General features: G+C 45.4%; 1 protein-coding gene across 1 annotated transcript; it reads right to left on the bottom strand.

Moving 5' to 3' along the window:
• Positions 1-9421: 9421 nt before the first annotated feature.
• Positions 9422-18794, bottom strand: LOC311220569 (zinc finger CCCH domain-containing protein 11A-like; the record flags this gene model as incomplete). The annotated part of the gene is given in 16 exon segments (XM_084304131.1): positions 9422-9689; positions 10234-10295; positions 10710-10879; positions 12306-12311; positions 12719-13210; positions 13730-13795; positions 13999-14100; positions 14374-14436; positions 15170-15280; positions 15578-15655; positions 16160-16279; positions 16884-16973; positions 16976-17086; positions 17517-17640; positions 18418-18537; positions 18741-18794. Coding segments are annotated over 16 exon segments (2037 nt in total).
• Positions 18795-24921: the final 6127 nt, after the last annotated feature.

The following is a 24921-nucleotide window of genomic DNA, read 5'->3' on the forward strand; positions in this document are numbered from 1 at the left end:
AAAGTGGCTGCAAAAATGAGGCTCTATCTTCCACAGCCGGACAATTTAACTTTTTTTTTTTTTTTTTTTTTAATTTAAAATTCAGCATATTCCAATCTCTGGTCTTCAAGATTTCTTCACCTATTAAGAAAACACAAAAACCTTTCCCCGTCTTTATTACCTGTACAGCAAAAAACATACCAGTGCATCTAAAGCCACAGATGTGCATACGCATACACACATCTGTGTTTATACACACACGAGGAGGGAGTGAGAGAAAGTTAGCGAGAGCGACAGTGAAAATCAGAATTTTTGCCTTTTCGACACAGAGAGCGCATAAAAATTCTCTCATTTTGAGGGAACTAGAAAAAAATGGAGGCTCTACAAAAGATTTTGATGAGTATGCCTTCGAGGCCGATGCTTTGTAACATGAGGGATCTGGGGGCCAGCACACAAATATGCATACGGATGTACATGCATACAGGATAAACATATCTATACACACAAGCGTGCACAGTATATGTTGTATGATCTCCATATCGAGAACAACTCGTAGTCCTGATCAGACACATAGAGTTGCAATCAATTAACAGCAGCAAGACAGCAGATCAAGGGTACAGCAAGCTTTGAGAGGCAGGGGAATGCTCACTTTGCCAGTGGCATGGCTGCATGATACCAAGGATTTTGAATTAGTTTGATTTTTTGGAAGCAATTTGGTTTTTCTTTCTGCGCTGTAGCAAATACCACAGGTTTGCCATCACGTGCTGTTCCCTAATCCATATATCCATCACCATCCATTGCTGCAGGATCATGAAAGGTTAGAGAAGACGACTTAGGTCCAATTTAACAGCCAATGATTTTTCGATGAGCAGAGCTGCAACAGATTTTATTTAGCCACAAGCATTTTTTTTTCTTTTTTCTGATATGAAGCTAGAAATTTTGATTTTTTTTTTTTTAAAGACACTAAATGTCACAAAACCTGCAACCAGACCAGATAAAGTTCAAATTAGAGTGATTCTGAATCCTTTCATTAAAACGCTGCACATTTCTGTGCAAATTATTTCTGACTCTTCTGGACAAAAGTGGATGAAATAGTTCTTACAAATTCATAATAAAAGGTTGGAAGCTTTTACTCACACAAACACTAGTGAATTTTCCAGGAAATATTGTTTTGGCAGGGAATTTTCCCAAATCTAAAATAAAGAGAGGAAAAGTTGGGTTCTCATATTAGTTACTGCTTTTGACTGCTGGACAAAGGGAATAAAAACAGTAGTTAAGTGCAAGGTTTCCTTCTCTTCTTTAGTATGGATAGGAATCGTCACTTCGGACCTTTAGCACCTTCAGAAACACACCCAGTGCCATGCAGGTTCCTCTGCAGCTACTTCTAACAATTACTGGTGCTCCTTAGCATGGAAGTTTGACTCAAAACTCTCTCCAGATTTAGCTCTTTTGACTGACCAAGGAGCTCATCATTTTGCTTGTTGCCTTCCATTTTCCTGAACAGACTGGGAACGCTGTTCAGAATCTGAATGGATCTGGTCTAAGGAATGGGAAGAAAGCAAAACCAACAATGCCTTGCAGTATTCCAAATTCCAAAAAAGCAGTCTCATTTTAAAAAGGACCTCAAAAGCTTTTTTTTTTTTTTTTTAAACTGACATCTGCCAACATAGCAATCCAAGCGCTAAACCAACTGAAGTTGCCCCTGAAAGCCTGAATAAAAGTGAGTAACTCTGGTGCACTCAGCAGGTCTGTAATAGAAGTCGGTAAGATTTTTCGATTTCTTTTTTTTTTTTGCTCCAGGGTGCTGGTAAAATTTTTGCATTAAGAGATTTTGAACCTTTTGTACCAAAGAATTAGAGATGCGCTACAGTGCCAGTAGCTGGGGGTCTGGAAATACACACCAACAAGTGTCATAAGCTTTGCCTTTGCTGAAGGAAGATGAATAGTACAAAGAAAATCTGTCTAGTTTGTTTTACAAGCTTGTCTTTCTCAGTACGGAACAAACTGACCTCCCTGGTCTAACTTTGCAGTTGCCTATTCTGCCTTTGTCCTGCAGAGAAGAGCAAGAAAGGAACAAATCCATTTTTGCACCCCAAAAACGCATTAGAGGAGGATTATCACACCCACCTAAGGGTACTGCCTTGTTCGTTTATAAAGCACAAAGCATTTCTCTTGGACAGTCTCTGTTGCTGGCCTGTTTTGTGCCTTCCATTTATAATAAAGATATTAAGATGCTTACCCCTTGTTTTTTTTGTTGTTTGTTTGTTTTTGTTTTTTTTTAAAGAACAGTGGAAGTGGAGAGTCGGATGACAAGCAAGAACAAACACTAGAAACTCCTTGTTCTGCCCCTGCTTTTTAATCACCCAGCATCACCCCGGCTGCAAAACAGCCTCTGCTGATTTACCTGCTTGTTAAAGCACCCCACAGGCTGCAAGTGCGGTGTGCTAGGTGTCAAGTTATATTTAACGGTGCACACGTAACCATTCATCTTCCCACAGTCGAAGCACAGAACAGCCTCTTGCTAACAGAACTCATCCCTGCTGCTGCAAGAAACCTCATGGCCTGCAGGAAAACCTCAAGCTAAGAGTTCCAAAGCAAAAGCAGAAAACGCATCATTTGTACTCTTTCTATTTGAGGGAATTCTAGCTGCTAAACGCTGCCTACATCTGAGGGCACGGTCTGAGGCGGGGGGGACGGACACTCAACACCGACTGACAGCAGGAGTGCAAAGATGCCAGCCAAGAAGGCAAAGGTTAGAGCTGAACGCTGCCTCAGCTTCCTCCAGCAGCCAGCTGGGGGTCACCTTTCACCACGCTCTCTGAGACTCGGAGCCCCGAGTTACCGCAGCCGCCACGTACAGCTGCTCCTTGCTGGCCCAAACTATTTGAAGAGTCTTCAAACTTCAGGGACCTGTTTTATGACAGCCTCAAGATCAAATTCATCTGTTCCTGAAGGCGCTGATCGTCCTGCTGTTTCTGTAGCTGTCAAAGAACAATCCTGAACTGAGGCACTCGTCTGATCAGACAGTGCTTCGGCACAGATTTGTCTTTAGCTTGACACATCAAGGTGAAGAGGAATCGATTCTTGCAAGCAACCTCTCAAGCAGGGATCTAATAAGGTGACCAAACGACAGATCTGTTGTGCAGATCTGAGCATGTCACTCTGCAGGGAATCACTTTCAAGCCTAAGATGTTTCACCCATCTCCCTTCCCCAGAGCGACACAAGGAAAGCTCTTAAGCAATTGCTAATCTCTTCTCAGTGCTCACGAGTCCCAAATCACTAATTTTACAATATATAAACCATGGCAGCTGGCACCTAGTTGGCACACGGTGACACCGCACACGTTGGCAGTGTCGTCAGGAGCTGGAAAGTCAGGGGTGAGGGGGTTAAGGGAAAACCACACATCAGTTTAGCAACTTGGCTCCCGTAGGATACTTCCTACGGCAGGAGTTTTAGCAAAGTCCCTCCCTCAGAGGGACCTGCTGGCTAATTAAAACGGGACTTCTGCTGGAGCAGTCAGAAGGCAGCAGGGTATCAGGAGATATCCAGTGGGCATCACTGTCAGTCTGTGGCAGTTTGGGGTCCAGGTATCAGTGGTTAGAATCATAGAATCATAGAATCATAGAATATCCTGAGTTGGAAGGGACCCTTAAGGATCATCAAGTCCAACTCTTGACACCACACAGGTCTACCCAAAAGTTCAGACCATGTGCCTAAGTTCACAGTCCAATCTCTTCTTAAATTCAGACAGGCTCGGTGCAGTGACCACTTCCCTGGGGAGCCTGTTCCAGTGTGCAACCACCCTCTCTGTGAAGAACCCCCTCCTGACGTCCAGCCTAAATTTCCCCTGCCTCAGCTTAACCCCGTTCCCGCGGGTCCTGTCACTAGTGTTAATGGAGAAAAGGTCTCCTGCCTCTCGACACCCCCTTCCGAGGAAGTTGTAGACTGTGATGAGGTTTCCCCTCAGCCTCCTCTTCTCCAGGCTGAACAGGCCCAGTGACCTCAGCCGTTCCTCGTACGTCTTCCCCTCCAGGCCTTTCACCATCTTCGTAGCCCTCCTCTGGACACTTTCCAACAGTTTCATGTCCTTTTTATACTGTGGTGCCCAAAACTGCACACAGTACTCGAGGTGAGGCCGCACCAGCGCAGAGTAGAGCGGGACAATCACCTCCCTTGACCTACTAGCGATGCCGTGCTTGATGCACCCCAGGACACGATTGGCCCTCCTGGCTGCCAGGGCACATTGCTGGCTCATATTCAACTTGCTGTCTACCACGACCCCCAGATCCCTCTCTTCTAGGCTGCTCTCCAGCGTCTCATCGCCCAGTCTGTACATGCAGCCAGGGTTTCCCCGTCCCAGGTGCAGGACCCGGCACTTGCTCTTATTGAACTTCATGCGGTTGGTGATCGCCCAGCTCTCCAACCTGTCCAGATCCCTCTGTAAGGCCTTTACGCCCTCATTTGAGTCCACAACTCCTCCAAGTTTGGTGTAATCAGCAAACTTGCTCAAAATACCCTCTATTCCTACATCCAGATCGTTTATAAAAATATGTGTGGTTTTCTCTGCTTCACTTTCTCCAAAGCTGTGAAAAAAATATTTCTTTTACAGCACTGTACAGTCACACTTTACGGATGGAACCAGCTGCATCAACTTCCAGTACGACAGTGTTGGGAAAAGGTGCCTTTGCTGGTCAGGAGCACAACAGCTCTGGTGAGGTGTTATTTAAGTGTGTTCTTACATCTGAGTTTCCTCATAGCAGTATGTAGCTGAGGGGCTCCAGGTTTCCCAGGTAAGATTTATGTTTTTTCTCCTACCAAGCACCAGCTCAGTATACAAAGCTCTGTTAATAACACCCAAGCATGTAGATGTTAAACTGAAACTGCTTTTAAACCTATTTGTTGTTACGAAAATAGCTTCATACACCATCTTCACAGGGTAAAAATTCACATGGAAGGACAGAAAAACCCAGAAGCGCTTCCTGAGCTTCAGTTTACCAACAGCACCATCGGATTTAGATCCTGGCTGCCAGGCCAGGATGCAGGGTCTGTAAGCATTGCTGCGATGTGCAAGTGCCAAGGCAGGTTTCTGGCCTGCCCTGACTAAAACACCTTTTTTTTTTTAATACAAACAGCGTGCCAGGTCCGCTGTAATGCCAATGTGCCCGGTCAAAAGAGGATGTCAAACAACAGAGGCGTTTATCCTAAATTCTGGCATGAAAACACTTTTAACAGCATTCTTTTCACGAAGAAACCCCTCTCTATCTTCTCCAATGCTCCAGGATCTGCTGCAGCTGCAGCAGCCGCACTGGTACAACCCACATCTTTGCCAAATATTTTCCATAATTGTGCTTTACCTCGGCAATGTTGAGGTCACTCCTCTTCCTCCTCCAGCTGAGGAAGCAGCTCGCTGGGTCTGCCACACCACAGGTGCGCAAGCGAAAGCTGGGAACACAGGAGTCAAACTCTCAGTGCTCACGAAGCCACCAGGGCAGAGGGCTGACACAGAGGCACCCCGGATCCGCTCTCCCTCCCCGCTGCGAGGCTCGCAGCAGCCCCGACCCGAAGCGCACACAATGCTTCGCATGGTGATGTCATTGCTGATTCTGAGTCCCCAGGTGAGGATCTGCTTCACCACTCTCAACGTTGGTGTTGGTTTTTTTTTTTTTTTTTTTTTTTTTTGTTTTCTTTTAAACATTCACAGCTTATGGGAAACCATCAGGTTAACCACAGATCGCTAGGGAAGAAGTCCCACACGAGGGAAGTCCGTGCTTTTCTTCCAGGCAGTGGCACGTGCTTTAACACGCCGCGTTCGACAAAGCAGCTCTCCCCGTTTTGCTCAGTGGCAACAGGCACGACTGCAACGCACACAGCTGTAGGCAGCACCTGCAGGTCCCAAACCCTTAACCCGTTTTTAGAGAGCACCAATTTTTTAAGTAGTGCTTTTCCCTTAATCCATGACCCCTTCTTTCCTTTATTTCTATCGGGTGGCTCTCCTCCATTTTCCTCCTCAGTGTCTGAGCAGACACTGGGAATCGTTTCCGGAGGAAGGGCACTGCTGAAGCTCCTCCATCTACTCTCCGAGAAAAGGGAGTATGGTAAAGAATACATCTTTCCTTTCTTTTCCCTTTTTTAAATACAATTTCTGAAATCAACGCTGCGGCCTGGCAGCAAATACCTACAGGACTAAAGATGATTCCTCATCCTCACTGTAACGTTGTAGTTAACCTCCCAACGAACCCATCTCCCCAGGAAGCGGCCATTTGAGATGGGAAGGGGCAGAGCAAGAGGAAGCTCTCCTTAGCCTAGCTCTTCCCCCAACACCACCTCGCCACCCAGCACCAAATTCAATTCACCTGCTCCGCCCAATCACTCGAACGGGCGTCCGACGCTGGCACACGCCACAGCGGTGGTTCTGACGTGCCTTAAATCACCTCTCCGCAGAATATCTCGGGTCTGTACGCTCAAATAACGCAGTATTTGAGAAATAACGCCCAGAGCTCACACTCTGAGTGCAGCCCAACAGCACCGAAGCACTGGTAGGATAAACATTCCGAACCTGGCAACAAGGCTGACCCAAGCAACAGCACGGAACCCTTCTGCACCTTCAGCGTGGACATCAGCGTAAGGAAACACAGACCTCCTCGATCTAAATTTTAAGCGAGAAACGCAAAAGGTCACCCAACCGGCTTGTTTTCAGCAAGCTAAAGGAGAAATTAAGGTGACAACCGGGTGCATCCAGAGTCAGTCAGATCCTGAAGGCAGTTCCTTGGGGGAACGGAGGAGCAACGCGCCAGATGAGGGCTGCCTTACAGCGCACCCCTTAGAGGCACTGCTACGGAAGGAAGGCAGAAAGTCGGAACTTGAAATAGCTCGCAAGGCGCCCGTTAAGGGGGAAATCTTTCATTTTTTTCTCAGCAGAACCTCCCCTCTTCCCCCCCCCCAAGAAGGCAGCCCGGGGACTCTTTGCTTCCTTAAGGAGAGGGCAGGGACGGGGCAGGGTGGTGGGACAGATGGCCAGAGGGTCGGATGGACGGACAGACAGCCGGACAGAGGGCCCAGCAAGGCCTGAGGAAGGGCTCAGGAGCGGGAGGGAAGGGCAGGGCGAGGGGAAGGGCAGAGAAGTACAAATCTTTTTTTCCTTGTGATAACTTTTCTTGACCAAAAAACACGATTGTGAATGAGGCAAAATGAAAGATGAAACATGGGGACGTGCGGATACTCACGATGATGCAGCCTTCTATCCGCATGTTCACCTACTCATAGAGCCACACCTGGATCCTCGACCTCTGCAGAACGAAGGAGGAGAGTAAGTCGGGCCACAAACACTGAGCACTTTTGTTCTCTCATGTGTTCAGAAATACCTGCTAGCCACAGCCACGACAGCTCCCAAACGCTCCGAGGAGCAACTCTCAGGGGCAGTTTCAATGAGCAATCTGACATTTGAGCGTTATACCATCGGGTGAATACTACACGTTCGGTGAAGAACACGTTTCCAGTCACAAGGGAAAACCCCTGCATGCCCGGCTACACGAGGGGGAAACGCTGGGCTCCTTGTGCCCACCAGCACGCCGCACAGTTCTCCATCCCCCACAAACTCGTCCTGGGACACGGCCAGGAGCCGAAAACTCACCAAGGGGAATCCCCAGACACTCCCCACTCCCCCCACACCCCCAAATCCCCATCCCCACCCCCTCCCCGCAGTACTCACGTTCTGCAGGTAGCGGAAGATGAGGTTCTGGGGCGCTGCGTTAAGGGCTCAGCACGGGGACGACAGTTCCGGGCTCGGGGCAAGGCCCCAAACCCCACAATGAGGCCTCAGGGCCCCGGGACAAGGCCTCAAGGCTCGGGCCGAGCCCCCAGGGCCCCAGATCCGAGCCCCCTGAGGTCCGAGCCGCCCCCCACCCACCTCCCCGGCACCCCCCAGCCGCAGGAAGGATACGATGGGCTGCACCATCACCTTCTACACCTTCTGGCCCTGCCCGCGGTACGCCATGGCTGCCGCCGCCTCGCCGCTCCCGCTGCCAGCACCGCAGGCAGAAGAGGCGAAGGCTGATCGTAGAACAGGGCTTGGGGTGAAGGGAAAGCGAGGGCAGGTGGGCGCAGTCTCTGAGCTCTCCTCCTCCTGATTTTGCTTTTTCTCCCCCATTACTGAGCCGGCAGAAGTCCCCGTGAAGTCCTTTGGCACGATGAAGGCCTGCGTGAGCTCCAGCAGTAGTTTCGTCGGCGGAGGTTTTCCCTGGTGGGGCCGGGGCATCACAGCACACACACACACACACACACACACACACACACACACAGACGCGTGGTTTTGTCCAAACATTAAGTATTTACAACAAATTCGACAAGCGCTTTTCCTCTGCCAGCAGCAAATGCCTGAGGGCCCCCACAGCTTCACAAATCATAGCTGGAAGAGCCTACCGTGCCGCGAAAAGTTCGGAAAATAATTCAAAATTGATCTGCTAGGGGAAAAAAAACGACGGCTGGTGGCAGGGTACACAATACACCCGAATCTCAGCTTTGTCCTCCGCAGAGTCAGTGCCCACGCCCAAGCGCGATGCTGATGGCACCCGAACATTTGCTGTAGCAGGCAGCAGAGCCAGCAGCTCAGGGGAGCAACTTTTAAAACCAAGAGGCACTTAAACAACCCTTCATCGACCCCGTAACTGCGGCAGAGTCCCGACTGCTCGCCCCGGAGTCCTCACACCAGCAAAAAGCACCAACCAAAGCCTGGGGGAACTTTGGTACAGCACAAGAGAAGGGAGTGGGGGTAGCGGAGCCGCATGGCAGAGCTGCTGCTTTTCACCATTTGATCCTCCCTGATAATTGAAAGGAAGGCTGGGTGGGCTGACCCCCACCCCCACTCCTGGCAGCAAGTTTGGTCCACAACACACTGGAATAACGATTCTGCTCCCTCCCACCCCTACAGCTTCATCATCTGACACGGGTACAGTCAAAACAATGGCATACACGAGTAAAAGTCAAGAGTTGACATAGTAACTCCAGGATTTGGCTATCAACTGTCCGAGAAATCAGAACACCGAAGCTTCACAATGTGCCCAACATCGAGTTGTGCCAAGGGCGGAGGAAGGAAGAAGCTTTACGTTTAAGCCTTCAGAGCATCGCTCCATCAGAAGATCGATTCGCAGCCACCATGGCGTGCCAATGGAGATCTTTCTGTGCCAAAAGAAGTGCTTTGTCCTCTCGATATCGAAGGTAACCACCTATAGTTACAGAACGGATGCACAAGACCTTAACTCTGACCAGCAGGGAAATTTAGGACAACTGAGTGCAGACCCTGCCAATTTCTACCACTTTGGACTGTGCTTTAAGTCTCATTGCAAAGCCTCAGTTAGAAAAAGGATCACCTCGGGGTATCCAACAAGAAGAACAGTTTTAATTTTTTTTTAATTTTTTTTTAATTCTACCATAGGACTACGCAGTTCAACTGTCAATCATCTCGGAGAGTTCAAGGAGGAGGTCATCCTCGTCCTTCCCTGGGTCTAAGTCGATTTCGGCTTCCAGTCTGCCTCCTGAGATTTCCCAAAGTAGCTTCTCAAAATCTTCATCCGCAGATAAGGGCGCGTTCCCTGTGGAACTCAGCCGGCGTGTCCGTGCCTCTTCTAGCTGGGAAGAAGCTGAGGTCGAGGTCTCGAGATCCATCTCCATCTGCTCCTCAAATCTTTCCGGGCTTCCAAGACGCACTTCAGGTCTTGGGAGAGCAAGAAAGAACAATCAGGATATGCCATTTCTTAACGGGAAATCCCTTTCCTGCAAACCGGCTCTTAAAACTGTAGGCAAGCCCTCCTACGCTTCAATCTTACACAGGGATTGTTATCAATCAACCCAGGGCTACATTTAGAGTCCGATGCGTTACCAGGTACATTTTTCAGTCTGGGGGTTTATCTGTGAAGCCAGGGCACCTGGAGTTGAGGTGGCATTCTTGAGGACCAAAAGGCAGAGGACACTACTCATCATCTATCACCTCACGAGGAAGTAGAACTTCACCTCATCCTCGTTCAGGTATTCAGACAACCCAAGAAGTCACCGGAAAGCTGTGCTGACTTGCAGCATTTCAAGAAAGCCTAATTAAGTAATCCTGCTAGCTGCTAGAAAGTGGTTTCAGGTGACTTATTCCTTTGATGGATTTGGGCTTTAATTATCTCAGAACCCTCATTTTTTCCCACATGTGACAGAACTTATGTTTCCCTGGGGATATACACTGATTAAGAAAAAGAGCAAGTTGGGGTTGTCACCTGTTTGGGGGATTTTCTTCAAGTCTGATGGCTGGGACGTGCTCCGGCACGTCTGAAACACCCTAGAAAGCAGCAAAACAGTATTTATGACACATGGGTAAAAGATTCCTTAATAGCTTTTTCCTCCACACTGCTTCTCCTCTGGCATTGCGGAGCCGTGGCCAAAATACAAAAGCAAGGTGCTCCTGAAGAAAGTTCACATTCACATGGAGGTTACTCATGATCTTGTGTCTTTTAAGAACATGGCATTAATGGACAAAATCCCCCACACCAGAGAAATCACAGCATCAGAGTACCGGTTAAAGAGTGCCATTCATCTCATAAATACAGAAGGGTTCTACAAGCATCCTGGAGACAGCTACTGGATTTCAAAGGAAACAGAAGGCCTGCAGAACGTTTGAGTTTTCCACCTTTTCTCCTAGAGGAGGGTAGAAATTTAGCAAGGGATCCATCTCTGCATTAGCCCCTGGCCTTACCATGGCTGCTTTTCTGGCTGGAGGTCCCATCATGTCAGCATCAAAGGCAGTCTGTAGTTCCACAGCTGCTATGGCAGAGGGATAACTCCCAGGTGCCTTACGTTTCAGTGCCTTCTTCTTGGGGAAAGTGACTTTCCCACGCAAAGGCTTCGCAGGTGTCATAAAGTTGGCTAGAGTAAAAGGAAGAGAGAACTGATACAGTCTTGCTCTGCCTCAGGAAAAATCCAGGTTCTCTTAATCATTTCCACAGTCCTTCTACACAGTTAAATGCATTTGGCCAGCAGAATTACACCGCCATTGCCTGGATTCTCAGGAATCTTTTCCACATAGTAAACTCTGTCTACCAACAAGCCATACAAAGGAACAAAGAAACCAAAGAGCTACAGTAAATAATAATCCAGGACAAGGGAAACCTCCGACACATAGCAATCCTAAGTGCAAGCTAGGTTCACAAATATAGACGGCTTTTATATTTAAAGTCCTGCTCCCGCTAGGAAAGGAAAAAGCAGCAGTTATAGTAGGACAAGAGTGTATGCAACTGTTGTACCAGCTTCCTCTCCCTTGCAGTGATGTCCCACAGTTAAGTTGTTCTACGAAGTCCACACTTGTAGTGTCATTTTCTAGTCTCCCGTTCCTTACCTAACATCTGGCTGGCAGGAAAAGAAACAGACTAAGAAAAAGAAAGTACACCCTTCGCTTCGTAGCATTGCGTGGCAAAATGCACCCAGCCAGAGTTACAGCATGAGAATTGTCATCTTCTGTCTGTATTTCAGAAGACAACCTAAGTAACTCTTAACCTTCAACACTTACTTTTAGCTTCCTGGCCCTGAAATTGAGCTGCCACTTTCCCTGCTGGTTCAGTATTAAAGAAGCCAGCAGTAGATTTGACAGCAGCTTCCTCCTTCCGAAGCTTCTCTTGTTGTTCTCTCTGTTGCCACTTCTCCCACCGTCTCTCTACAAAGCTCTTCTCTGGACATTTACGAGTTCCACTCTGCTGAGTGGGCTAGAAGGAAAGAAAAGTAGTGCATGAATAGGACAAAATAATAAAAAAAATACATGGAGATTTCGTTAAGAAAATCTGATCAGCAATCCCTCCAAAATGGTCTTGATGTGGAACAGCATATTAATCTCGTTCAGGTTACTGTTGTGTTTTTTTTTTTTTTTTTTTTTTTTTTTTTTCCATAAAATTCTGCCTGTAACAAGAGCCATGCTTTACTATGGACGCAGTCTCACGTATCTGCAATATCCACTACGGCAAGCTTCTTTAAACAGCTAGGGTGTTCTGCTGTACATCTATTTATCACATTCTTTTTAAGCAGCAGAAAGTCATACAAGTTCCCCTACACAGTATCCACTGACTGATTGATTTCCTTGAACACAGAACTCTGGCCTTCTGTATTAAATCCTTCGTGTCTGACAGATCAAGTCAGTAAGAACAAAAAGAATTCCCTCCACGTTAACTGTGTAGATTTCAGCTGGTGCTAACAGGGTTTCGTTGTTGCTGTGGTATAAACAGACTGATTCCAAGTTTGAGGATTACAGAGTTGTCTGGAAATGCTGCTGGCGATAGGATTTAGACTGCACTGCAGCTCCTACCAGGTGCTGAAGGGTAAGAACACACTCAAGAGGGTGGCACACGGTGAGTAACAAAACTTGTCAGAATTATCAGAAATTGTACGAATGTATGTGTGTCTTCACAGAGGACTCACCTGTACATCAGGTCCAGAGGAAAGTTTAGGAAAAGGCCGGTTCAATTCCACTGCCTTCTTTTCTTCTTTTTCAGGTGCTTTAAAAAAAGACAAAAAAAAGTTTTGTCAACGGCAGAAATAAAGAAAGCTGGGTACTTGTTTCCTTTGTGCATTTATTTCCTTGTGTCCCATGAGAGAGAGAGAGAAAGGCTACAATGTGCAAGCCATTCAGCATTTATCCATGAAGCAGATCCTGAGCAAACTGAACTTGCTCAATATGGGAAGCACCTCACTGGGGCAGGCATTAAAGCATCTTATTACCTGTTAGTTTTGTGCTCCATAAAGATTTCTGCTCTGCTGGGGCAGGTCCGGGTTGTGCTGAGGGAGCTGGCACATTTCCTTCACTCTGCTGCATCCGCAGAGCTTTCTCACGCTTTATTTCTTCCAAGGTTTTAACACGCACTTCTCCTTCTGGCTTGACTTTTCCTGCCGGCTCCTTCGCCTGCCCTTTGCTGGGCCCGGGCAGAGCGGGCTGCTTCTTGGACTCACCCTGAATTTTGCTCTTGCTATGGGATTCTCCTGCTTTTTTCTTCTCTTCTACCAAGCGATTATTCTTTTTTTCAGACAAGGCTTCAGAGAAAGTTTTGATGCCACCTGCATGAGCAGCTCTTGCCCCTGCGCTGGAATCTTCAGTTTTACCATGCCCTTCAGCCTCGGCTTTGGCTTGAGTTTCGTGTCTCTGAAGAGCTTTCTCGCGACGGATTTCCTCCAGTGTTTTCACATGGATCTCTCCCATCGGCTTAGCAGCCTTCCCTGTCATCATCAAGAAATGAGGAGAAGCACCAACATTTAAAGAGAGTCCAGCAATATTTTAAGTCTCCAAAATTTGTCAGAGCACTAAGGAAAACTAATCTTGACTGTTCCCAATAATGCATCTTAGAACAATATCCCTAGGACAACATTCTCCTCTTCCTTTGAGCCACTTGTATTTTGAAGACCAGCCCTATCCAGAGAGAACTGCTACACAGAAATGCTGCTTTACTTTATTACTTTTTTAGTCTGCATTTCAAATTCCTGCTCCTGGCAGTGGTTCTATTCTAATTGTACGTAACGCTTCACAGAAGCAGCTAAAAACCTTGACAAGGCACAAGTAGAAAATAAACACACACCTAGAGCCAGAGTTCTGATAGTGGCTGTCAGAAGAGCTTCAGCACTCAAGCAAGAGGCGTCAGTTCTTTGTTTTCGTTTAAATTAGTTTTTAGGGATGTATGAAAGCACTCCAAGTTCATGGAAAGGAAGGAGGAGAAAGCACATTTAATATCTAGCTGTTACCTCTCTCAGTACTGGTCTGTTTAGGAGGTAATCCCAGCCTGTCCTTCAGAGACTTGGGAACTCGAACTGCAAAACAGAAAAAGAACGAATTAGGGAGGCTGCATAATGTCAACTTCAGGTTCACATTTCAAAACAAGACAGGAAAGGTGACTTTGAATCCCAGTGATTACGACCTCAGCCAACATGCAAAAAGAAACATCACTGGAAAAGGACAAACAGAAAGACTAAATACAAAACCCAGGAATCCAATCCAGATGCCCGTTTAGTACCTGTCTCTCTCTTGGGTGCTTTGTCAGCATTTCCCGGAGCCTCTACCTTCTTCCCCAGCCTTTCAGCAAGGCTGCGCTTCACTGGAAGGCTGCTTACATCATCTTCAGAGAAAACAAGGAATATTGTAAGAACTTTTCTTTGCAGGAAAGTTTGAGAACAGTCAACAACAAGCTTCTATTTTTCAAGCATATTTTCATAGAATTGCCTTTCAGCTGCTAAATTATTTTTTTTTTTTTTTTGCCATTTCTGCAGTCAATACAGATCTCCACTGCAATGTATTTTCCTTTCATACATCACAAATACTCTTTAATGCAGTCATATATAGAAGGCAGCATAACATAACAGCTACATAACAGCTCATAAAAAGTTCTTACCCGCGGAGGCTTTCCGTTTTCCTTGTCTATCAGCAAGATCTACTCGAACCACAGGTTCCTCCCCTAAAACAAAAGGGAATTTTTTTTTCTATTTCACAGAAACCAGTAGCCAACAGAAATAGTATCCTGTTAGCCCATGTCCAAAAAACCCCAGTCAGACACTCTTTTGACAGCTAAACCACATAAACTCATATTTTAACTATAATTAACATAGAAAAAAAATATTAATAGTCTCAGTGCTTGCTTCAAATTCCAGCTGAGATAATAGAGAGTGAATCTGAGTCTGCTTGACACCTATACTTTGTGCAGAACAAAGCTGCATAAGCAAGCAGAATATTCTTAGGTACAAATGCTGAGAAATATTCCTTTCTAAGGTGAATGTCTACGAGTAAAAGTACTTCCACACTTTTTTCCCTTTAAAAGGCATTTGCACAGCTCTAAACAATTTATACACAAACTCCTGTCATACTGTGTCCACACCTGCCACTGTCAGCCTCTTTAATGCTTCAGAAATTGCTTCGTATATAGCACTGTCTTCTACAGCTCTTTCTTCTCGTTACTCTTCTGTTTTTCAGTTACCCCCCTATTGGCATACTGGCACTTTTTTTTTTTTTCTCCTGCCACTGCACTTAACCTGAGCACCAAATCTTTCCAGTACAACCAGGGACTTTAAGCATAAAAGCATGTTTTGAACAGAAGGCAGCACCAGAAGGCTAACATGGGTGAATTGTTTTAAGTATTGCTTAACCCTCCAGTTTAGGAGTAATGAAATCAAAACAAAAGCATTCATTATTACCTTTCTTGGAAGACAGTGTCACAGTTCTCACCACTGTCCGGACATTTTCCTTTTCTGGAGCAGGAAAAATCATAGAATCAACGGGACGAAAAGAAGATCTTGAAGAACCTTCTGTTCAGAGCAACCAAAACATAAGGAAGTTTACCCAACATAAAAAACTATCACAAAGAACAAAAAACTTTAAATGATTTGTTACTGTCAAAAATACAGCAAGCAGAGCATGTAAAGAAGAGAGGTGACTAATTTGCCTCTGGTTGCCCTTTGAACTCCCATTTAGAATACCAGCTGGCTGAGAATCAGGTTGCTTTATGCCCCCAGCTAAAAATGGAAGTCTGTCCCTCAAGCAGCTCCCAGTCACCATCACCTGCCGTGAACAGGATAAGAAAGTAGGGAATATTAACTCAGCACCGTGTCTCTTATTTTTTTCCTTCATCTTCTGCCATTTGATTTCCTCAAGTGTTTTTATTCCAAAATTCAGATTGCCCTCTGAAAACAGGAAACAGTTCATGAGACAGGCTTAGAGGCACTCACTGAGGACCACAGGTCCTCAGGCTTCTTAGCGCTCAGGAACTTTCTGAAGTATTTAGAATGAAGCCTGTCAACACTCCTCACAAGTGAAAGAGCCATAGAACCAATGGCATTTTGCCCCTCCTTTCATCCTTCAGGGTTCAAAATGTAGTTTTAATTTTAATCCATTTACACGATATTAGATCCCTCTATCGTTAGATATGGCTTATCAACAGTGGTTGCAAGGCTGCACGTGCAGCCATTTAAACTCCATGCTGTGGCCCTGTTTTGTTCTCCAAAAGTAAAGAAAAGGAGTTCACCTTTCTGACCCAATGGGCACATGATGGTATTAATGGCAGAAATGAGATCATGGAATAACCGACTCCATTCAGCACCCCTACATTTTGTTGTGTTTTTACACCACACTGCTTTTGAGTTAACTGTCAAGTTCTTCTGATTTATCCTACTAAGGTGCTGGCATACCTTGTTTAGTAGTAGTAGAACTGCCTTTCCAAGTGGAAATCACCCGTAATCCATTTTTGCCTTCCGCAGCTGGATGCTGGACGGGAGTTTTAGTTTCTTCTCCTTCCTCAGAAAGTTGGTCTGAAGGGGAAAAATCGATTCAGTTATGCATAGACCAGATTGGTCATGATTACGTAGCTCATGCAGTGACACTTCAGCCCATGGTTCATATAAAAAACTTTGTTGCTGTTTTGTGTTTTTTTTTTTTTTGTTTGTTTGTTTGTTTGTTTTGTTTGTTTGTTTTTAAACAGCTACACTGACCTGATGAACTCCTAAGTAGAATACACTAGGACAAAACATCTAGGACTCTAGATTCTCTCTGCAGCTTTAACTACTACACAACACATTGCTCTTCAGACAGAAAAAAGAAATTTCCTTCCTAGTTTCACATAGAACTTTACACAACAGACCAGCTACAGCCAGGAGTGGTTCTAAGCTTTCCTCCAACGTTTCAGGTTCTGTCCACCGACTGCCAGACAAAGCCACCAGTGACCTGGCCAGACTGCCTGCCCTATTGCTAGTCAGACCTCAGGTCATCTGTGATTTATACATTCATTTACAGCACAGATTCCTTCAAGAACCAAAGATTTAACACATTCATTTACAGCACAGATTCCTTCAAGAACCAAAGATTTACACAATCATTTACAGCACAAATTCGTTCCAAGAACCAAAACATGCTCACCATCATCACCTTCATCATCATCTGCAGCATTGATTACAACTGGAGGGTGTGTAGGGCTTGGGACATTTTCAGAGTTTTCCACTTTCGTCACCCCCTTAGCTGTGGAGAGGGATTTGACTGGACAGAAAGTTTGTTTTGCTGCAGTGACATCTGAGCCACTTTCAAATCATTGTCCGCGGACTCAGGCGGACTTGGCAGTGTAGCTAGAGGAAGAGGAGGATCATCGGTAATATGGCAGTTTAAAACTTTGACCACAATGCAAAGAGATGGTAGCAAAGGCAGATAACCCGCACAGACAACGAGTTCAGCATCTCCTTTTGCCCATCCCATCACTGCTTACGCCGTGAACAATGACTTCCCTTCGAACAACAACACATCTCCCTACCACCCAGCAAAAGAGGAAACAACAGGAAGCAAACTGCAAGGCAAACATCACACTAAGCAAAGAGAAGCTGAGCACGAAAGCAGAAAACAAACACCAGCAGTACACTCGGTGCAGTACACCTATGACTGCAGACCTTTTCCTGCACTCACAAATGAACAGTTACCTGATGCCCCCTACAGGATTGGCACCCACTAAGTACTACTCAAAATTAATTCTTCAGCGCTTAAAGAAAAAGGACCTAAACTCACTCTTGCTTGGTGGTAAGAATTGTCCATCGATGTAACGTCCCTTTGCATGATGAAAAGCACAGTTGGCTTTCTGACAGCCTCCCGGCTGGTTCTCCCAGTAGCAAGGAATCTCACTGCGCTTTTTCTGAAGACAGAAAGAAAGAAAAGCTTGTGATAACATGCACCTGAGGCTTGCAAAGAGATGCACAGCTCCAGATCGTGACAGCTGTCACAACACAGTGCTGAAACATCATTCCAAAGGTCAGTTTCTCAGTTAAGTGTAGTATTTCTGGGCATATTCACAAAGTTTGCATAAGCTGTAACCACTATGCACATTTAGATTGGTCATCATTCAGTTTGAGAAGACAGGCACTCTCAGACATCCGTTGAGGGTGGGTTAAACTAATACACCTAGGATTATACTAGGATTATTCAGAGGGAAAAAGAACATCTGAAATTGCCTAGGCTAACCCTGTCTAGAACTACTTCTTGGACACTTAGTTCTGCTGCACCTTTAACTTTCCCCACTTCCTACCCCAGGCAGCTACAACAGCGTTATCTGAAGGACTGTGGGTCAGAAGAGACCTGATAGTTCATTATCAAGCCTGCTCCCATGAGGATAGAACAGCCTGTTTATTACCCCCCTGCTCCAGCAGGTTTGAGCAGTCTATTTAACAGCTATTCTGCATCTCTTGAGAAAACTGTCAGCATCTAATAAAAAAAAAAAAAAATATCTTGCTAAGACATACCTAAGGCATTGATTTTATTTCCCTCTGCTTCCTCCCACCCCCCCTCTTGGTAACAGAAACCAGTATGATTTTGAAGCAAACGAATCTATCCTGCAAAAGCACAATCAGTACACCTACGGCACTGAAAAATGCTTTTGTTGATTTATTTTGAGAACACATCATTAGGCACTCACGTCAATTTCCATGTGTCTGAATCGGCAGACATTTCTGAAACAACGACCCTCCTGCCACAGCTTGCAGACCGTCTCATTGCCCAGAGCAGCTTTGCAGTGGCGGTAGGCACATTTGTCTCCCTGGAACCAAAAGGAAACCAACAAGGAAAATAGAGTACAGCCTCAAAAATGGCCATGCTGCTGCCTCATGTTGCTACAACTGAATTCAGAATCTATCTGGTTCTCAAGTTAACCAAAGACCAGTGTGCTTCCTCCTCCTAATCTACTCCTTCCTGAAAAAAAAAAGGGGAAAAAAAAGCAAGGCAAAGGAAAACCAGCCATACCTTGGTACAGGTAGAATAGAAATAGAAGTAGCAGTCGTCTCCTTGTTTAGACATGCCGACGAGTTCTGCTAACAAGCTTGGGTTCTCTCCACTGGGACTTCCTCTGCTCTTGGAGAGAGCTGTCTTCACCCTTGCTTGGGCTGAAAGTCTTCTACTGGCTTGTGATCGGTGAAATCTTCTTTTTAAAAGTAACCCGAAAGAAAGTAACAAGTGAAAAATAATGAGGAACGAACATTTTTCCAGCTTTCTTCAGTTAATCAAATCAAGTTATCAGTCTCTCGAAGAGAGCAAAGCCTTGAAATCAGCTGTTACATGAACTAACTAAATATTAAAGTTCTGTAAAGCTGCCAGGAGCTTTGTCAGCAAGCGTTCTCTTCCACATCCTCAATAATATGACTTGGAGCACATCTGGAAGCCTGAAAACGGAGTCACTCCTTAAAAAACCACCTGATGATACATGCAAGTCAATAATCAACTATGGCTACAAATAACTTCTCTAGAACACAGTTAGGACACATTAAACAGCACGTTCCAGGCACTGTGGGTCTTCGATTTCACCTACCTGGACAACCTCAGCAAAGTTATCGATCTTCAAAGGCTTCCAGTTAACTGCTCCTGTAGGCCGAACCAAGACTGAATCCGTGAATTAATACTAAAGGGGTAGGAAGAATTTTCCTCCTCACTTTGCCAAGGGAACCTCTCATCCACAATTCAAACATAGGATGCGCTTTTAAACAGCTTATAACTAATAGAGGAAGCAAGTCCATTTGAATGCTCTCTCAGACTGGACGCAGCCAGGGTTAGTTAGCTCTTCAAAAAAATAAAAACCAAAAAGCAAAACAAAACAAAAACAAAAAAAAAACAGCGCATTTAGAGATGAACTCGTGATTCAAAGTGGCTGCAAAAATGAGGCTCTATCTTCCACAGCCGGACAATTTAACTTTTTTTTTTTTTTTTTTTTTTAATTTAAAATTCAGCATATTCCAATCTCTGGTCTTCAAGATTTCTTCACCTATTAAGAAAACACAAAAACCTTTCCCCGTCTTTATTACCTGTACAGCAAAAAACATACCAGTGCATCTAAAGCCACAGATGTGCATACGCATACACACATCTGTGTTTATACACACACGAGGAGGGAGTGAGAGAAAGTTAGCGAGAGCGACAGTGAAAATCAGAATTTTTGCCTTTTCGACACAGAGAGCGCATAAAAATTCTCTCATTTTGAGGGAACTAGAAAAAAATGGAGGCTCTACAAAAGATTTTGATGAGTATGCCTTCGAGGCCGATGCTTTGTAACATGAGGGATCTGGGGGCCAGCACACAAATATGCATACGGATGTACATGCATACAGGATAAACATATCTATACACACAAGCGTGCACAGTATATGTTGTATGATCTCCATATCGAGAACAACTCGTAGCCCTGATCAGACACGTAGAGTTGCAATCAATTAACAGCAGCAAGACAGCAGATCAAGGGTACAGCAAGCTTTGAGAGGCAGGGGAATGCTCACTTTGCCAGTGGCATGGCTGCATGATACCAAGGATTTTGAATTAGTTTGATTTTTTGGAAGCAATTTGGTTTTTCTTTCTGCGCTGTAGCAAATACCACAGGTTTGCCATCACGTGCTGTTCCCTAATCCATATATCCATCACCATCCATTGCTGCAGGATCATGAAAGGTTAGAGAAGACGACTTAGGTCCAATTTAACAGCCAATGATTTTTCGATGAGCAGAGCTGCAACAGATTTTATTTAGCCACAAGCATTTTTTTTTCTTTTTTCTGATATGAAGCTAGAAATTTTGATTTTTCTTTTTTTTTAAAGACACTAAATGTCACAAAACCTGCAACCAGACCAGATGAAGTTCAAATTAGAGTGATTCTGAATCCTTTCATTAAAACGCTGCACATTTCTGTGCAAATTATTTCTGACTCTTCTGGACAAAAGTGGATGAAATAGTTCTTACAAATTCATAATAAAAGGTTGGAAGCTTTTACTCACACAAACACTAGTGAATTTTCCAGGAAATATTGTTTTGGCAGGGAATTTTCCCAAATCTAAAATAAAGAGAGGAAAAGTTGGGTTCTCATATTAGTTACTGCTTTTGACTGCTGGACAAAGGGAATAAAAACAGTAGTTAAGTGCAAGGTTTCCTTCTCTTCTTTAGTATGGATAGGAATCGTCACTTCGGACCTTTAGCACCTTCAGAAACACACCCAGTGCCATGCAGGTTCCTCTGCAGCTACTTCTAACAATTACTGGTGCTCCTTAGCATGGAAGTTTGACTCAAAACTCTCTCCAGATTTAGCTCTTTTGACTGCCCAAGGAGCTCATCATTTTGCTTGTTGCCTTCCATTTTCCTGAACAGACCAGGAACGCTGTTCAGAATCTGAATGGATCTGGTCTAAGGAATGGGAAGAAAGCAAAACCAACAATACCTTGCAGTATTCCAAATTCCAAAAGAAAAGTCTCATTTTAAAAAGGACCTCAAAAGCTTTTTTTTTTTTTTTAAACTGACATCTGCCAACATAGCAATCCAAGCGCTAAACCAACTGAAGTTGCCCCTGAAAGCCTGAATAAAAGTGAGTAACTCTGGTGCACTCAGCAGGTCTGTAATAGAAGTCGGTAAGATTTTTCGATTTCTTTTTTTTTTTTGCTCCAGGGTGCTGGTAAAATTTTTGCATTAAGAGATTTTGAACCTTTTGTACCAAAGAATTAGAGATGCGCTACAGTGCCAGTAGCTGGGGGTCTGGAAATACACACCAACAAGTGTCATAAGCTTTGCCTTTGCTGAAGGAAGATGAATAGTACAAAGAAAATCTGTCTAGTTTGTTTTACAAGCTTGTCTTTCTCAGTACGGAACAAACTGACCTCCCTGGTCTAACTTTGCAGTTGCCTATTCTGCCTTTGTCCTGCAGAGAAGAGCAAGAAAGGAACAAATCTATTTTTGCACCCCAAAAACGCATTAGAGGAGGATTATCACACCCACCTAAGGGTACTGCCTTGTTCGTTTATAAAGCACAAAGCATTTCTCTTGGACAGTCTCTGTTGCTGGCCTGTTTTGTGCCTTCCATTTATAATAAAGATATTAAGATGCTTACCCCTTGTTTTTTTTTGTTGTTTGTTTGTTTTTGTTTTTTTTTAAAGAACAGTGGAAGTGGAGAGTCGGATGACAAGCAAGAACAAACACTAGAAACTCCTTGTTCTGCCCCTGCTTTTTAATCACCCAGCATCACCCCGGCTGCAAAACAGCCTCTGCTGATTTACCTGCTTGTTAAAGCACCCCACAGGCTGCAAGTGCGGTGTGCTAGGTGTCAAGTTATATTTAACGGTGCACACGTAACCATTCATCTTCCTACAGTCGAAGCACAGAACAGCCTCTTGCTAACAGAACTCATCCCTGCTGCTGCAAGAAACCTCATGGCCTGCAGGAAAACCTCAAGCTAAGAGTTCCAAAGCAAAAGCAGAAAACGCATCATTTGTACTCTTTCTATTTGAGGGAATTCTAGCTGCTAAACGCTGCCTACATCTGAGGGCACGGTCTGAGGCGGGGGGGACGGACACTCAACACCGACTGACAGCAGGAGTGCAAAGATGCCAGCCAAGAAGGCAAAGGTTAGAGCTGAACGCTGCCTCAGCTTCCTCCAGCAGCCGGCTGGGGGTCACCTTTCACCACGCTCTCTGAGACTCGGAGCCCCGAGTTACCGCAGCCGCCACGTACAGCTGCTCCTTGCTGGCCCAAACTATTTGAAGAGTCTTCAAACTTCAGGGACCTGTTTTATGACAGCCTCAAGATCAAATTCATCTGTTCCTGAAGGCGCTGATCGTCCTGCTGTTTCTGTAGCTGTCAAAGAACAATCCTGAACTGAGGCACTCGTCTGATCAGACAGTGCTTCGGCACAGATTTGTCTTTAGCTTGACACATCAAGGTGAAGAGGAATCGATTCTTGCAAGCAACCTCTCAAGCAGGGATCTAATAAGGTGACCAAACGACAGATCTGTTGTGCAGATCTGAGCACGTCACTCTGCAGGGAATCACTTTCAAGCCTAAGATGTTTCACCCATCTCCCTGCCCCAGAGCGACACAAGGAAAGCTCTTAAGCAATTGCTAATCTCTTCTCAGTGCTCACGAGTCCCAAATCACTAATTTTACAATATATAAACCATGGCAGCTGGCACCTAGTTGGCACACGGTGACACCGCACACGTTGGCAGTGTCGTCAGGAGCTGGAAAGTCAGGGGTGAGGGGGTTAAGGGAAAACCACACATCAGTTTAGCAACTTGGCTCCCGTAGGATACTTCCTACGGCAGGAGTTTTAGCAAAGTCCCTCCCTCAGAGGGACCTGCTGGCTAATTAAAACGGGACTTCTGCTGGAGCAGTCAGAAGGCAGCAGGGTATCAGGAGATATCCAGTGGGCATCACTGTCAGTCTGTGGCAGTTTGGGGTCCAGGTATCAGTGGTTATGTGTGGTTTTCTCTGCTTCACTTTCTCCAAAGCTGTGAAAAAATATTTCTTTTACAGCACTGTACAGTCACACTTTACGGATGGAACCAGCTGCATCAACTTCCAGTACGACAGTGTTGGAAAAAGGTGCCTTTGCTGGTCAGGAGCACAACAGCTCTGGTGAGGTGTTATTTAAGTGTGTTCTTACATCTGAGTTTCCTCATAGCAGTATGTAGCTGAGGGGCTCCAGGTTTCCCAGGTAAGATTTATGTTTTTTCTCCTACCAAGCACCAGCTCAGTATACAAAGCTCTGTTAATAACACACAAGCATGTAGATGTTAAACTGAAACTGCTTTTAAACCTATTTGTTGTTATGAAAATAGCTTCATACACCATCTTCACAGGGTAAAAATTCACATGGAAGGACAGAAAAACCCAGAAGCGCTTCCTGAGCTTCAGTTTACCAACAGCACCATCGGATTTAGATCCTGGCTGCCAGGCCAGGATGCAGGGTCTGTAAGCATTGCTGCGATGTGCAAGTGCCAAGGCAGGTTTCTGGCCTGCCCTGACTAAAACACCTTTTTTTTTTTAATACAAACAGCGTGCCAGGTACGCTGTAATGCCAATGTGCCCGGTCAAAAGAGGATGTCAAACAACAGAGGCGTTTATCCTAATTTCTGGCATGAAAACACTTTTAACAGCATTCTTTTCACAAAGAAACCCCTCTCTATCTTCTCCAATGCTCCAGGATCTGCTGCAGCTGCAGCAGCCGCACTGGTACAACCTACATCTTTGCCAAATATTTTCCATAATTGTGCTTTACCTCGGCAATGTTGAGGTCACTCCTCTTCCTCCTCCAGCTGAGGAAGCAGCTCGCTGGGTCTGCCACACCACAGGTGCGCAAGCGAAAGCTGGGAACACAGGAGTCAAACTCTCAGTGCTCACGAAGCCACCAGGGCAGAGGGCTGACACAGAGGCACCCCGGATCCGCTCTCCCTCCCCGCTGCGAGGCTCGCAGCAGCCCCGACCCGAAGCGCACACAATGCTTCGCATGGTGATGTCATTGCTGATTCTGAGTCCCCAGGTGAGGATCTGCTTCACCACTCTCAACGTTGGTGTTGGTTTTTTTTTTTTTTTTTTTTTTTTCTTTTAAACATTCACAGCTTATGGGAAACCATCAGGTAAACCACAGATCGCTAGGGAAGAAGTCCCACACGAGGGAAGTCCGTGCTTTTCTTCCAGGCAGTGGCACGTGCTTTAACACGCCGCGTTCGACAAAGCAGCTCTCCCCGTTTTGCTCAGTGGCAACAGGCACGACTGCAACGCACACAGCTGTAGGCAGCACCTGCAGGTCCCAAACCCTTAACCCGTTTTTAGAGAGCACCAATTTTTTAAGTAGTGCTTTTCCCTTAATCCATGACCCCTTCTTTCCTTTATTTCTATCGGGTGGCTCTCCTCCATTTTCCTCCTCAGTGTCTGAGCAGACACTGGGAATCGTTTCCGGAGGAAGGGCACTGCTGAAGCTCCTCCATCTACTCTCCGAGAAAAGAGAGTATGGTAAAGAATACATCTTTCCTTTCTTTTCCCTTTTTTAAATACAATTTCTGAAATCAACGCTGCGGCCTGGCAGCAAATACCTACAGGACTAAAGATGATTCCTCATCCTCACTGTAACGTTGTAGTTAACCTCCCAACGAACCCATCTCCCCAGGAAGCGGCCATTTGAGA

This window comes from Netta rufina (assembly GCF_964035555.1).
Source record: "Netta rufina genome assembly, chromosome: 34".
NCBI lineage: Eukaryota > Metazoa > Chordata > Aves > Anseriformes > Anatidae > Netta > Netta rufina.